The sequence below is a fragment of the Dromiciops gliroides genome, chromosome 1, assembly GCF_019393635.1.
Source record: "Dromiciops gliroides isolate mDroGli1 chromosome 1, mDroGli1.pri, whole genome shotgun sequence".
Lineage (NCBI taxonomy): Eukaryota > Metazoa > Chordata > Mammalia > Microbiotheria > Microbiotheriidae > Dromiciops > Dromiciops gliroides.
The window spans coordinates 237849901-237864048 of record NC_057861.1 but is presented as its reverse complement, the minus strand read 5'-3'; the positions used below and the strand labels follow the sequence as shown (position 1 = coordinate 237864048).

Here is a 14148-nt window from a genome sequence, read left to right as displayed (position 1 = left end):
TATGGCAACCCAGGTACCAGTTCCCAGAGTGTCTATGGCCAATGGCACATGCAGAGAGAAATTATCTTTTCTGTTTTAGGGGGCTGTGTGTGTCTAATGCAAGGTAATGAATATTTCAGCAATTTGCCAAAATCTTTTTGATTTAAAGAGTGACTCTTGTTTTCATTTTGCTCTGTTTTGTTTCTTTCCTTTAGTTTTTTTAAATTGTGTTTTTGGGTAGAAGGATAAATAGACAAGATGTTCCCCCAGAGATTTTTTCTTTTCCTTCAGGTCTACTGACTTTTCAACCTTATTGGTGTCTCTTGGAATATCTAAACCAGCAGGAGTTTGCTTTGTTTATTTCACAAGGAGGAATCAAGAACAAATATTTGCAACCTCATTGACCTTACATACTGAGGACCTATGCTTCCAGCTGTGCCAGCTGCTGTTTTACCCAAAGCACAGCCTCCTTCCTTAAAGGAGCTGATCCATTCTTGGTGTTGATGTCTCCACTCTATCCTTCCTATCACTATACCACACTCAGTTGTTTCTGTTTCAAGCTCCTATCCTATCTGCATTAACCCATGTCAGCTAGACCCAGAGACACTTAATGCTGAAGCCTTTTCCTGGAAGAAGTTTAGCAACAGGCTGACCCTTCTTGAAACATTAGAGAAGGTTTTGGCCCCAAAGCAAGATTCTGTTTTCCCCACTCTGCCTTGGGGTTTAGATTTCAGACATCTCTTTACTCCAGTGCTTCTGGGAGCCAGGGAATTGCTCACAGATGATTTGTGTTTTAATTTTGCCTTGTAGTAGGCAAGGAACTGTTTTTTCAGGGTTCAGCAATTTGAACAAAGGCAGGTATGATCCCATATGGGGGTGTGAGTGGATGCTATGTCTGCACATGCAATCCAAACCTTTGAAGAACTTTACATGTGGGCAAGTGCCATTCTTGTTGGGCAATTTCCGATAACTGACACTCAGCCGTGAATTACCTGAAATTCATGCCTTTTGCTGGAATAGCTTCATTTGTTTGTGTTGGTTGTTAAAATGACCCTAGGAGTTTCAATTGGCAGATGGAAACCCATTTATAAGTGACAGGAGGTGAGATGTAAGCACCAGTAACCTGCACCCTAGATTGTCCAGGGAAAAGAAGTGCTTTTCTTGTTTGGGACAAGATTATAGCATGTTACAAGCTATAAATCATGCTGAAAAGGCGGTTCCTAGTAGTGCTATAATTGAATCAAAGAAAATTTCTCCTTAGTCCTTGAAGATTCCCAGAAACTGGGTGTACAGGAAATGTCAGATTAATGGTTTAAGCAGCCATTGTGAGGTTGTAGAGATGGCTTTTCATCACTCTTCATTTGGCTCCTGTCCTGTGAGTCTGTCATTCCTTTTGCTATGGTTGGGTGGAGCTGTCAGGTACATTTGTCAAAAGAAGCTTTCTTAGTCAAACAGAAGGAACAACAATCGGTCATTAAAAAAAACAACAACCATGCAATTTGGCACTAGTCTGTGACTTTTATTTTTAACCTATTTGAGAGATAAAGAATAGCTCACTTATTTGCAGAGCTGTATAACTAGGAATTTTTGCTCCCAGAATAATCACAGATCTATAACTGGAAGAGATGTCAGAGGCCATCTCCTTCCTTCCTGTTAATTTTACAGATAAGGAAAATAAGCTCAAGGAGTTCAGGTGACCTACTGGTATTATTAAGACGTTATGAAGATTCAGGGGTGAGAATGGAACTCAGGGTCTCTGACTCCAGGGCCAATGAATGTTCTTTACATTGTACTACATCATCTCCCCAAAGTCTGCCTAGAGGCAGCTGGGTGATGAAGTGGATTGAGCAAATTTGGCCTCAGACACTTACTAGCTGTGTGACTCTGGACAAGTTACTTTTCCTTTGCCTCAGTTCCCTCAACTGTAAAATGAGGAAAATAGTAGTACCTACCTCTCAAGGTTGTTGTGAATATCAAATGAGATAATATTTGTGAAGTACTTAGTACAGTGCCTGACACATAGAAATGATTGTTTCCTTCTTTGCAGAATACCACAAAGCCATTCCTGGGGTAAATGGTATGGAAGGTACCCTCATTTAAAATCAAGGAGTGTGGGCTACTACCTCATAGGATAGACAGAGACCCTAAGAAGCCTGGCACAAAGCTACTGGGGACCCTGCTGTATAAGGGCACCCTTGAAGGGAAAGGAGCAGAGGTGTGGCAAGGAGGGAGCTCACCCCACCCCATTTCATCATCTAATCCTTTCTATTTTAATTAATTATCCTTGCCAAGTAGGTGCTAAACTCTTGTTGTTTCTACACTGCTGAAGGACTGCAAGTTTTGGCAGCACTTTTAAAATTTAGAACCCAGGATGAAATTCCTCCCACTTCCCCTCCCCCCAAAACTCTGGTTAACATTCAAATTCTCTTCCTTCTTCTGGGTTATAATACTCTGTTTCCATTTCATATCAATCCCCATTATAAAGAGGATCAGTAAGAAATATAAAGGGAAGATTAAACAGGAGTGTAGTTTTCTTTTTCTTTCTTTCTTCCTTTCTTTTTCTTCTTTTCCTTTGTCTCTCTCTTTTTTCCTTCATTTCTCTCTTTCTTTCATTCCCCCTCATTTTTTCTCTCCCCCTTCCTTTTTTCTTTCTTCCCCCTCTCCCTTCCTTTCTTTCTCAAAAGAGTGAGGGAGGACTTTGCCTAACTCATTTTTCATTGGACACAAAAATATATCTCACACAACCTGTCAATTACTGTCAAATCACCACTCTTAACCTCTGTGGTCTCTCTGCAGGCTCTGTTCCTAATTAGTTGTGCCTCTTATGATTGACATGCTGCTTGGTAATGAATTGTGAATTTTTCCCCCTCAGGGCCAAGGTTCTGGCATGGCTTCCCTCTTCAATGATGTTTGTGGGGATAATCTACGCAGGTTCTAGGGCATTATCTAGATTGGTAAGTAATGAAGAAAAAAGAGTCATTGGGCCAATGTACAATTCTCTCTTGTTAAAAAGAACTTGGTTTTCTTAACATTATTTCCAGTGTTTGAAATAGCACTCAAATAGTTTTAGTTAAAATCATGATATTTCCATGCAGATACAAGTATATGACTAATTAATTTTCTGAGATTATTCCTTAGAGGGCTTTTTTTTTTTTTTTTTTTGCCAGGGTCACATAGCTAGTAAGTGTCAAGTGTCTGGGGTCACATTTGAACTCAGGTCCTCCTGAATCTAGGGCCAGTGCTTTATCCACTGTACCACCTAGCTGCCCCATAACATTCATTTTTGTAAGATTTTGAGTTCCAAATTTTTCTCCCTCCTCTTCCCTCCCCAAGACAGCAAGCAATGTGATGATATAGGTTATACATGTACAGTCATGTTAAACAGATTTCTACATTAGTCATGTTGTGAAAGAAAAATCAAGAGTTCTCTATATCAATGAAATTCCAGGTCCAGTCCCTATCTCTTAAGCAGAGAATTCTGAACCTAATTTAATCTTTTCTCATGACTGAGAGCCTTCCTCATTAACATCAGTTATTAAACCATATTGCATCACTGTGGAGTACTCTGGGATCATTGAGGAATGCTTTATTATCTGTCACTAAATGGCTTCTGGCTGTCATGTTTGTACATTAGTAGTTCTTCTCTCTCCAACACCCAAGCAGGGTTCAAGGATGAGGAGTGGAGGAAGCCACATGCTTTCCTTTGTGTGTGAGGATTCAGGGGGGCCACCCCAGGCTGCAATTCTATGGCCATGAGGAAGAAATATAGCTCATGCTTGATACATGTGGATACTGTGGGAAATGATGTATCCAGAATAAGCAACATTCTGAACGAGTTGCCTCTTAAGAAGAGAAAAACAGAGCACTGTTTCCCTTGTAGCTAAATCTCAGACCTAATCTGAGAAGCTCACAGAGGAGTTTAAACCTCTCAATGTGATGTGTTTTCTTAACTACAAATGCCAGTGATCTTTGTGCACAGTTAAGGAAGGGACAGAGTATTGTTTAATTTGGAATGTCAACTTTGCTAGACAATTTAGAACCATTAACATGAATAATATATTTGTCTTGGTAGCCATGAGACGAACAGGAAGAAAACAGAGAGTTAATGCCAGTAGAAAGGTGAGGAACTTTCTCTACAAATACAGATTAACATCTTCTCTCCAGTTTCTAGTATTAGAGAGTTTCCTGGGACTCTGAGTGGTTAAAGGACTTGCCCAAGGTCACACAATCAGTATGTGTCAGGTGAGGGACTCAAACCCAGATCTTGATTCTTAAGACTTGTTCTTTAGCCACTATGCTGCACTTGTGACAATAGAAATGAATATTGTAGTAAATTTTCTCTCAAATATTAAAATTTTCCAAAAAGACAATAAGCAAACTGAAGAAATTTAGAATATAATTTTAAAAATATTGAGTATAAGAAACAAGGGGAAAAGTACTTGAAGAAATAGATGCTAAAACAGGATGCAAGAAAATGCAAGAAATCATGAGAGATTGATAGAAGAGGATCTCCAAATCCAAGAAAAAAAAAAAAAGAACTGTGGAGTATAGATGCTGAATGAACCATACTATTTCTTTTGTTTTTCGTGCTGTTGTTTTTTCTATTTTGAGGTTTTTCATCATTGCTCTGATTTTTCTCTTATAACATGACTAATGCAGAAATAGGATCAATGTGTTACATATTATATATATATAAAACCTATATCAGATTACCTGCTGTCTAGGGGAGGGGGGAGGGAGGGAGAAAAATATGAAATTGGAAAGCCTGTATAAACAAAAGTTGAAAACTATCTTTACGTGTAACGGGAAAAAAATAAAATACTTTATTAATTAAAAAAAAAGAAATCATGAGAGATGCTTAAGTGGATAACAGACAATCAAAAGACCAAAGTATATGGGAAGAATTTAGAAATTTTCTTAAACAATTAGTCATTAGAGTATGAAGTAACTGCCTAGATAACCTGCCCATGAAGTGAAGATGTTTCTTGGTTTAATGTGATGGAAATATGGGGCTTTGGTCAAGGCAGCCAAGAGGACATAGGAAACTTCAACTAGTTGGCTGGCTGAAGGATTAGACATACACGGCCTTTAAAAAGTAAGGGTCAGCTCTGGGAACAGAGCTTTTCTATATTATTATTATTATATTAATTGCCTCCCTTTTGCCTTTTGGTGAGTACAACAAGGATACTCCTTTACAAAAGGAAGAATAAACATTATTAGGTTATGAAAGGGATGAGAACTGAATTCAGCTAAGCAATCATGGGAGGAAATAGTAACAAAACATCAAAATACCAGGGAGAATTTAGAAATGTTAATAATGGAATGTGTCAAGATAATGGAATGTGGTAGATAAGCAAAATCAATACAGTCAAACACCGCATGGACAATAATATGAGAAGTAAGCTCATAGAGTAACTCAACTGGAGAAAAGACTGGGAAAACATTAGAAAATGATGGTCTTGGAGATGGATCAAAGCCACCAAACCCCACATTTGTTGGGATATTGGAAAACACTGACAAAATAATTCATTTCAAGGATAAGATTATCATGAAGTCATATTGAGAAGTTATTAGCTCTTTGCTTTAGGCAGAGAGAGAAGGCTGCAGCAGATGTCTGGCCAATTAAGAAGTCCTCCATCACTATTATATTATGCCTTTGTGTCAAGTTTGTGATATTTTTTCTGCACTCCTCAACTGTTTCTTTGTTTCTATCAGGGTGGTCTGTCTACTCAGATAGCAATATTACTACTGTTTCTGCCTCTATTGATCTTTGCTCACTTGCTATCCTCTGTGCTTCTTCCCTCTGGTTTCTGGCTTTCCTCACATGAATATATAACTCCATCTGCTATTCTATTCTACCCCCTTTCTATCTCCTCCCACATAAAAAAATCTATCTTTTTTCCCTTGAATAAAATGTACCCATCCCGAGCCATAATCTATGTTTTCCAATTCATCCATGTTCAAAGTCCAGGTTTGTGGTCTAAAGTAATTGTGTATTCTCTCTGTCAAAAATGGCTCTTTCTTGTATTCCCTTTAAAGACAGAAGGTAGCACAGTGAATTGATCTATTTGTAAAATGTCATGTTGGTATGTTAGGAAAAATAAGTAAAAAATCTAAGCATTGACTAAATAATACAATCTAGATGGTATATTATAGACAATCACTGGCTTTTAAACCCCTGATATACCAGTGACTTGTATGTACACAAACACATCCCATCTTACCTTATTCCTTACTCTCATCTGTGACCTTTGACATTGAAACTCTCATAAAAAAATTACCATCTTGGAGACTCTAAGAATGTATAAGTAGAAGTCAGGAATAAACTGTTCTTGGGGAAAGCAAAAATAACAATGCAGCTGATCTTGGGGTTTAGATTCCTAGGCAAGGCTAGGGTGGGGAGGAGCAGGATCCATGGTGCCTTCGCACAAAGCAACCTCTTCCCCTATAACTGCCTGAATTCTTCCCTTTTTTTCTTACTATACATTAATTTCTACCTATTAAATATTCTTATAGGTTGACAACTATCCTCTTTTAAAAATAAAAAATAAAAAATCTTAGGGAAGAATCAATTCTGGATATGGCTTAGGGAACTCCCAGTGAGAATACTCCCTCTACCAATGCAAATTGGTACCTATTTACAACAATGGTGTCAGAAAGTAGTCTGAGACACTGAGAACAAAGGCCTAAGGTCACCTAGCAATCATGTCCCTGAGGAGAGACTTGAACTCAAGCTTATCTAATCTGATACCACCTCTATCCATCACACTACCTTGCTTCATAGGTCTTGTACAGCAAATTAATTCACAGATCTGTCTTAGTATAATGGATAAAGGGCTATTTTCTGAATAACCAAGATCAGAGTTCAGATCCCTCTTCTGACACATCCATACTGGCTGTCTGACTCTGGGAAAGTCTCTTAACCTTGCAGTATTCCCAGGCAACTTTCTGGGTTTTTTTGTTTTTCTTTGTTTGTTTTGCAGGGCAATGGGGGTTAAGTGACTTGCCCAGGATCACACAGCTAGTAAGTGTCAAGTGTCTGAGGCTGGATTTGAACTCAGGTCTTCCTGAATCCAGGGCCGATGCTTGATCCACTGGGCCACCTAGCTGCCCCTTCCCAGGCAACTTTCTAAAACTAGAAATCTCGTAACAGTTGCTTTTATCTATTAGCAGAAGGAGCCTTCTCCCCTGGAGCAGATCTTTTCATACCTGTAAAATTATAACTGAGTCTTTCTAACACTTAGCTGTTTTTTTTTCTCCCAAAGGGGAATAAAATAGATAATTTTGATGTACAGAGGACTTTAGTGGGGAGTAGGGCATGCCTGGGGTGGGGTATTTAAGTGTTAAAGGCTAAAGTAACCCTGTCATTTAGGACATTAGGAAAACTTTCCCTTTGTCCTTCTTAAACCCCATGACTTTTTGTTCCCATGATTCAGAACTATTGGTAATTTAGTACAACATTTTGATTTCAGTAATCTTGTGGTCTAGCCTGGGAATCTAACATTGTTTTTTATAGTAAAAGCATTCCAAGTTTTAACCATCAGTTTATGGTCAAAATTTTAGAATGTGTAACCATTTTATTAGTTGGCAAACCAAATTAAAAACAACTTGCACAAAATTGAAAACTAGAAAAAGAGTAAGCCTTGTAAAATGTAACTTCAGAATTAAAACAGACACATGGGCTTATGTAGTTTTAATAGTTTTTTGTTTGTTTTATATTGTTTTGTCTGTGGGAAAAGAAGTACAAATTTATACTGGATAAGTTCAAAGAGAAGATGTTTGATTAATAATACCAATTTATTCCTGGCCCAAAATAGTTCATTTGAACACTGACTGTTCTTTGTTCCCTCTCTCTTGATGTTGTCACTGTTCAAATATGGTTTCTGACACTTACTAGCTGGGTGTCCCTGGGCAGGAATAGTGCCAAGCACATAGTAGAAAATAAATGTTTATTCATTGATTATTGATCAATCGCTTGAAGTCATCTAACCTCTCTCTGCTTCAGTTTCCTCAACTATAAAACGATGATAAGAATAGCATCTAAATCCGAGAGTTGTTATGAGGATAAAATGAGATAGTATTTGGAAAGTACTTTTCAGATCTTAAAGCACTACATACATTATAGCTATTATTATTCATTAGTATCATTAATTCTGACATGAAGTTTTATTTACACACAATTGTCTGGCCTGAAAGGTTCTCTCTTGCCTTTGCTATCCAGTAGAGCACACAAATTTTATTGGAACTATTTATTATTGTTCAGAGGCTTTTTTGTTTTATTTTTTCTCCTCCTTCTTTTGACGCTGGAGACAGTATGGCAGAGTGAAGGCCTGGGTTCAAATCCTGATTCAGACATTTCACCTTTGTGACAATGAGCAAATAACTTTCTCTTTCTGAACCTCAGTTTCCCCATCTGTTGAATAGAGATAATTCCCACAGTACTGCCTCACAGGGTTATTTTGAAGCTCAAATGAGAATGTATAATAAGGCGATTTACATACTTTATAAATGTCAGCAATGATGATGATGATGATGGTAAGCAGAGTGTTATATTACCCTAGATTTTTTCCCAGTACTTTAAATGTGTTTCTTCAAAGCAACATGTTATATGATCTTTAAAACAAGTGGTGAGATTGATCATATTACAAGTATTCTCTTTCCTGATTTGATGGATGATTACTGAAGCCCAGAATGTACAAAGAAATTAAGCAGCTTATACAAGGTGACAGAAATTATTAACTTGGACTAAGACTCAGGTCTCCCAACTCTTAGACTTGTACTCATTCAGCTCCCACTCATTAGAACTGCAAGCACTTACACAGAATCCTGTCTTTGAGAGTTATCCTTCTTAGAGTGGGCGAAGCCAAGCTGTGTCAATTCAGTCTCTGTGCTGTTGTAACTTCCCCCCAGAGAAAGAAATGCTTATTTTTAAAAACAAAACAAAAAAACAACCCTGTGTGTTTACTGCACAGGTAGCATAAACTAGCATCTTCTTGGATTTTTCTGATTTAAAACGAAACAATTAAGAGATATCACTAAGCATGGGACTTTAGTTGGCTTGAAAATGGCTATCTGAATGATTGGCTGGTTCATTCGAGGCATTAGGTAGAGATCATGGAAGATTTATTCTCTAACCAATGGGTGTGCCAATGTATGTTTGACAGCTTCCCAATGGGGTGCAGCTATTTCACAATGCACATAGTAAGTACTTAATAAATGCTTATTGACTGACTGACAAGGCCTTGAAACCTTGTTCTCATACATTTACACCAGAACAAAAACACATAGGATGGAATTGAAATAGTAAGTTTATAAGTACATTTTTGAGTGGTATTTACCAGATTTTCTCTCTTCGAAACTCATAACTGACTTACCTACGTCATTTGTTAAAGGAATTGTTATTACAGCAATGTTATTGCTTGTTGGAATGTCTGGGCTTATATAATAAAGAGAGGATCTCTAACTTGCTCCTTTGTCTAGACCTCTGGCTCTTGGGGCCAGGTCTACTTTGCGCCAATAATTTGCTTCTGTGTCCCTAAAGTCCCTCCGCTGCCTATAAACCACAAATGGATGATGCAATAGTTAGGGTTGTTGGAGCAGGAGAGAAAAGATTTCAATTCACTCCCCAGGTACTTAGAGTAATGGAGCACACTTACCCCACCCTCCTGGACTTAATAAGTTCACAGAGATGATGTTCGCTTCAGGCAGCTTGCAGGAGGAAGTATGGCATTACTTTTATGGGCACATATATCCAATATTTATTGTTTATCCAAATCCGACTGGCATTCTTTCCTAGAACCTTAAATCTTCTAGACCTTCAAGGATTTAGCTGAGGGTATTGTATTCTTCTCTGCCTATTCTGAATTTGAACAGGCTGATGATCAGAACCCAGTCTCCCATTTGTACAAATATCAGGTGATGTCATCATGATTTTGGTTCACCACACCAGAGGGTTCTTCTACTTCAGGAAGATAAGGTCACTACTTAGTCTGGATGAAGGCTTGTTGACAGAAAGGTTGGGCACTTTATTTATCCTTTGATTCTGCTTTCTTGGCTTTACATCAGAGTCTCTGTCTCTCTTGTCTCTGTCTGTTTCTCTGTCTCTGTCTTTCTCTCCCTCTCTTAATCTCTCTCAGGGTCTCTAGCACTAAACTCATTCAACAAATGAAGGTGGTGTGTGGGTGTGAGAATCCACAGAAAGGATGAAACCCATGTGGACCTAGTTAACTTAGCTGGGCAAACTGGAGCCGGTTTTGGCTGCAGGGCACTTTTTTTTTTTTTTAATGGTTCCTAAAACTAATGCTGCATAATGCAAGTTGGCTCCACAAAGGATAAGTATGTAAATTTTGGTGTCAGATTCTCTCAAACATTATTTTCCATGATGTTTCTCCTATGGAGGTGGTGTGCTACGATGCTCAAGATGCTCATAACAGAGGGTCCTAGTTGAAGTTGTTTGGTGAGGTGTGTGTGTGTGTGGGGGGGGTTGCAGTCAGAGTCCAGCTGTGGAATTAAGGCTGGTTTTGCATAGCCAGTTGTACTTTCCTTCTCAGTGAAGTACTCAAGAAAACAGCTGGCCTTTTAACTATCTTCTTACACTATATAAAAGTGATAAATACGACTTTTACAAAATGGTGACAAGCACTTATTAAAACTAGATTCGTGGGGGCAGCTAGGTGGCGCAGTCGATAGAGCACCGGCCCTGGATTCAGGAGTACCTGAGTTCAAATCCAGGCTCAGACACTTGATACTTACTAGCTGTGTGACGCTGGGAAAGTCACTTAACCCCCACTGCCCCGCAAAAACAAAAACAAACCCCAAAACTAGATTCGTGTTGAATTTTATTAAGGACTAGAGGAAGGAAAGGATAGTTAAGACTATAGGCACAGAACCTCAGACTTGGAAAGGGCCTCAGGAACTCTCTTGTCCAATCTTTTTCTGACTAAGAATTACTTTTGCAAGAACATCCCCAACAAATGGAACATACAGAGGATATGGAGTTAGGAGGCCTGATTTTGAAAGTCCTAACTCAGCAACTTTCTAGGAGCGTGACTTAGAATAAGTAAATTATTGCTCAGCAAGCCTTAGTTTCCTCAACTATAAAATGGAGATAATTACAAAATTAAAGAATCATGGAATCCAGGAACTAGAGGTGGTAAAACATGACAGAGATTATTTGGGTAAAAGTCAAAGGAGGCAGAAACAGAAGTGATTTTGTCATTGGAGTATACTTAATATTTATTTGGACTAAAGGAAGAAATAGAAAAAGAGTTTGGGAAGCATCATAGACCCAGCACAGAGACATACTAGAGTAGTGATGGGGGCTTCAATTATCCAGACATTTGTTGGAACTCTTTCTTCCAAAAGTAGAATGACCGAGGGCAGCTAGGTGGCACGGTGGATAAAATACCTGCCCAGGATTCAGAAAACCTGAGTTCAAATCCAGCCTCAGACACTTGACACTTACTAGCTGTGTGACCCTGGGCAAGTCACTTAACCCTCATTGCCCCACTAAAACAAACAACAACAACAAAAAAAAGTCGAATGACCAATACCTTTTTTTTTTTGGTGAGGCAATTGGAGTTAAGTGACTTGCCCAGGGTCACACAGGTAGTAAGTGTTAAGTGTCTGAGGCTGGATTTGAACTTAGGCCCTCCTGACTCCAGGGCAGGTGCTCTATCCAAACCAATACCTTCTTTATTTGCTTTGTTGATAATTTCATCCTTCAAGAGGAAGAATATCCAGGAAGGGGCAATTTTATTCTGGATCTGATGCTGATTGTTGGGGTGAAAATGATGGGTACTCTGGTGGGTGGGAGCAGAGAGAAAGTATCCATTGTAACGATTGGAATGATGCCACCTGCTGGAGACTTACTGTAGAAGAGTTCCGCCCATGAAGTGAAGGTCTTTGAGGGCAACACCAGGAGTCTTTTCTTCGGCGTCAGGAAGTGACGTTGGCTAGTGGGAGGAAGAAGGAAGAAACTGGCGCTCTGTCTCGCTCTTTTTCCTTTGGACTGTGGTGGAGAGCGGAGCTAGAAACATGCTCTCCCTTTAATAGATAGGAATCTAGGCCTTTCTCTCTCTCTTTACCAAATTCTTATTCTCCTTAATAAATGCTTAAAAGTCTAACTCTTGCTAAAGCTTATAATTTATTGGCGACCACTCATTAGATATTTTAGACAGTATAGCTAGAATTTTAGCCCTTAACACCATTCCATCATAAAACTTGTGATAGAGAAAGATTAGAAATCTATATGTAGTCTGATATGTAGCCTAGATTTGGAGAAAGCAGATTTCAAAGGGTTGGAGGAAAGATAGATAGGATCCCATGATATAAAATACTTTGGGTGAAGTTAGCTAAGGAAGCAGGACATACTCACAAATGAAAGACTACCCCCCCACCTCCCCAAAGACATAAAAGGAAACAATTAAAGTGAGGAAAGGAAATCAGATTTGTCTGAAGAGACCAGTTTGGATGTATGGGTAACTAACCATAAAACTTATATTTGAAAAAGAAATTAACATAAAATAAAAATAAGGCTAGATTACAGACAATGAATGAGTGTGGTAATGTCATGTAAAAATAATATCAGGAATGCAAAAACTCAGAATAAGCTGAAGCTGGTAAGGGAAGCTAAGGACCACAAACAAGACTTTTTTGTTTGTTTTAGACATATTAGAAGGAAGAGGAGCATCAAAGGAGTAAATTAGATGGGGCTTTTGCTTAGAGTAAATAGGAGGATGACAACACCAGAGAGAAGGAAGAGCTGCTCAATTTTTTGTCTTCATTTTTCTTTTTGTAATTCATTTTTCTCATTGTTAAGCATTTATTTTTTCCTCCCACCTTTACCCACCTTTTCCTTTTAAAACAAAAAAAAATCCTCCTATAACAAAAAAGTATAGTCAAGTAAAACAAATTTGGATGTTGGCCATATCCAAAACTGTAGGTTTCATTCAGCATCTTAAGTTCATTACCTCTCTGTCAGGAGATGGGTAGCACTGTTCATCATCAGTCCTCTGGAATCATTGTTGATCATTAAGTCTTTCAAAATTGGTTATTTTTACAATGTTGATCTTCTAGTATAAATTGTTCTGCTTTTGCTTACTTCATTCTGTATCAGTTCACACAAGCCTTCCCAAGTTTCTCTGAAAATGTCTTTTGTCATTTAGCACAGTAGTATTCTGTTACATTCATATGCTATATTCTGTTAAGTTATTCTTCAGTTGATAAGCAGCACCTTAGTTTCCAGGTTATTAGTGAAAGCGAGAGATCAAGAGCAAGAGGGAAAGAAGGAAGGAGGGAGGGAGGGTTAGGCTCAAATCTCATTTTGTTTCACTTGTATCTGCCAAGGAGAAGGACCTTTGAACTGGAAATGACAGAACAAAATTGACTAAGAGGGAGGTGACACTCAAGATAAATAAGGAGGGGCAGCTAGGTGGCGCAGTGGATAGCCACCGGCCCTGAAGTCAGGAGTACCTGAGTTCAAATCCGGCCTCAGACACTTGACACTTACTAGCTGTGTGACCCTGGGCGAGTCACTTAACCCCAATTGCCTCACTTAAAAAAAAAAAAAGATAAATAAGGAGAGATAGTAAGATAGTAAGCTTTCATTGGTAAATGAAGGTTCCTCGTCCCAGATAAACTACAACATCATATCTTGAAATACATAGGTGTGGTTATTGTGGATGATATTTGAAAGATCACCTAAAACAGAAGAGATAGCAGAAGATTGAAGAAGGGAAAATGTCCTTATTTTTTAAAAAAGGGGTGGGGGAAGAGAACAGAATCTGAAAACTATAAGCCAATGAGCTTAAATTCAATTTCTGGAAAGATTCTAAAACAGGGAATTAAAGAAATTTCCGATGAATTTCCAGAGAGTGAAGCAGTGATTACAAAGAGCAAACATAGATTGATCAAGAATAGGTTATACCATGCTAACCTCTTTTCCTTTTTTGATACTACTAAAGTAGTAGACAAAGGGAAGGCTTTGGGTATAACTCACCTAGATTTTAGCAAAGTTTTTTTAAAAAATAGGTTTCTATCTATTTTTAAAATATCTTTTGCTTTTACATCACCTATATTTCTCCCTGTATAGCCTCCTCTTCTCAGGGAACAGTTCCTATTAAAAAAGAATTTTTTTTTTAAAGAAAAAAAGGAAGAAGAAAAAAATTC

The 14148-nt window shown here is 38.3% G+C and overlaps 1 protein-coding gene across 2 annotated transcripts in view; it reads left to right on the top strand.

Annotated features, from left to right (window-relative positions):
* The window catches only part of TMEM241 (transmembrane protein 241), a 200682-nt gene that overhangs the window by 41994 nt on the left and 144540 nt on the right, over nt 1-14148 (top strand). For both annotated transcript variants that reach the window (XM_043976936.1, XM_043976935.1), the window contains one exon: nt 2852-2933. In XM_043976936.1, coding sequence (XP_043832871.1) covers nt 2852-2933 — 82 coding nt within the window. The remainder of the gene's footprint in view (nt 1-2851; nt 2934-14148) is intronic.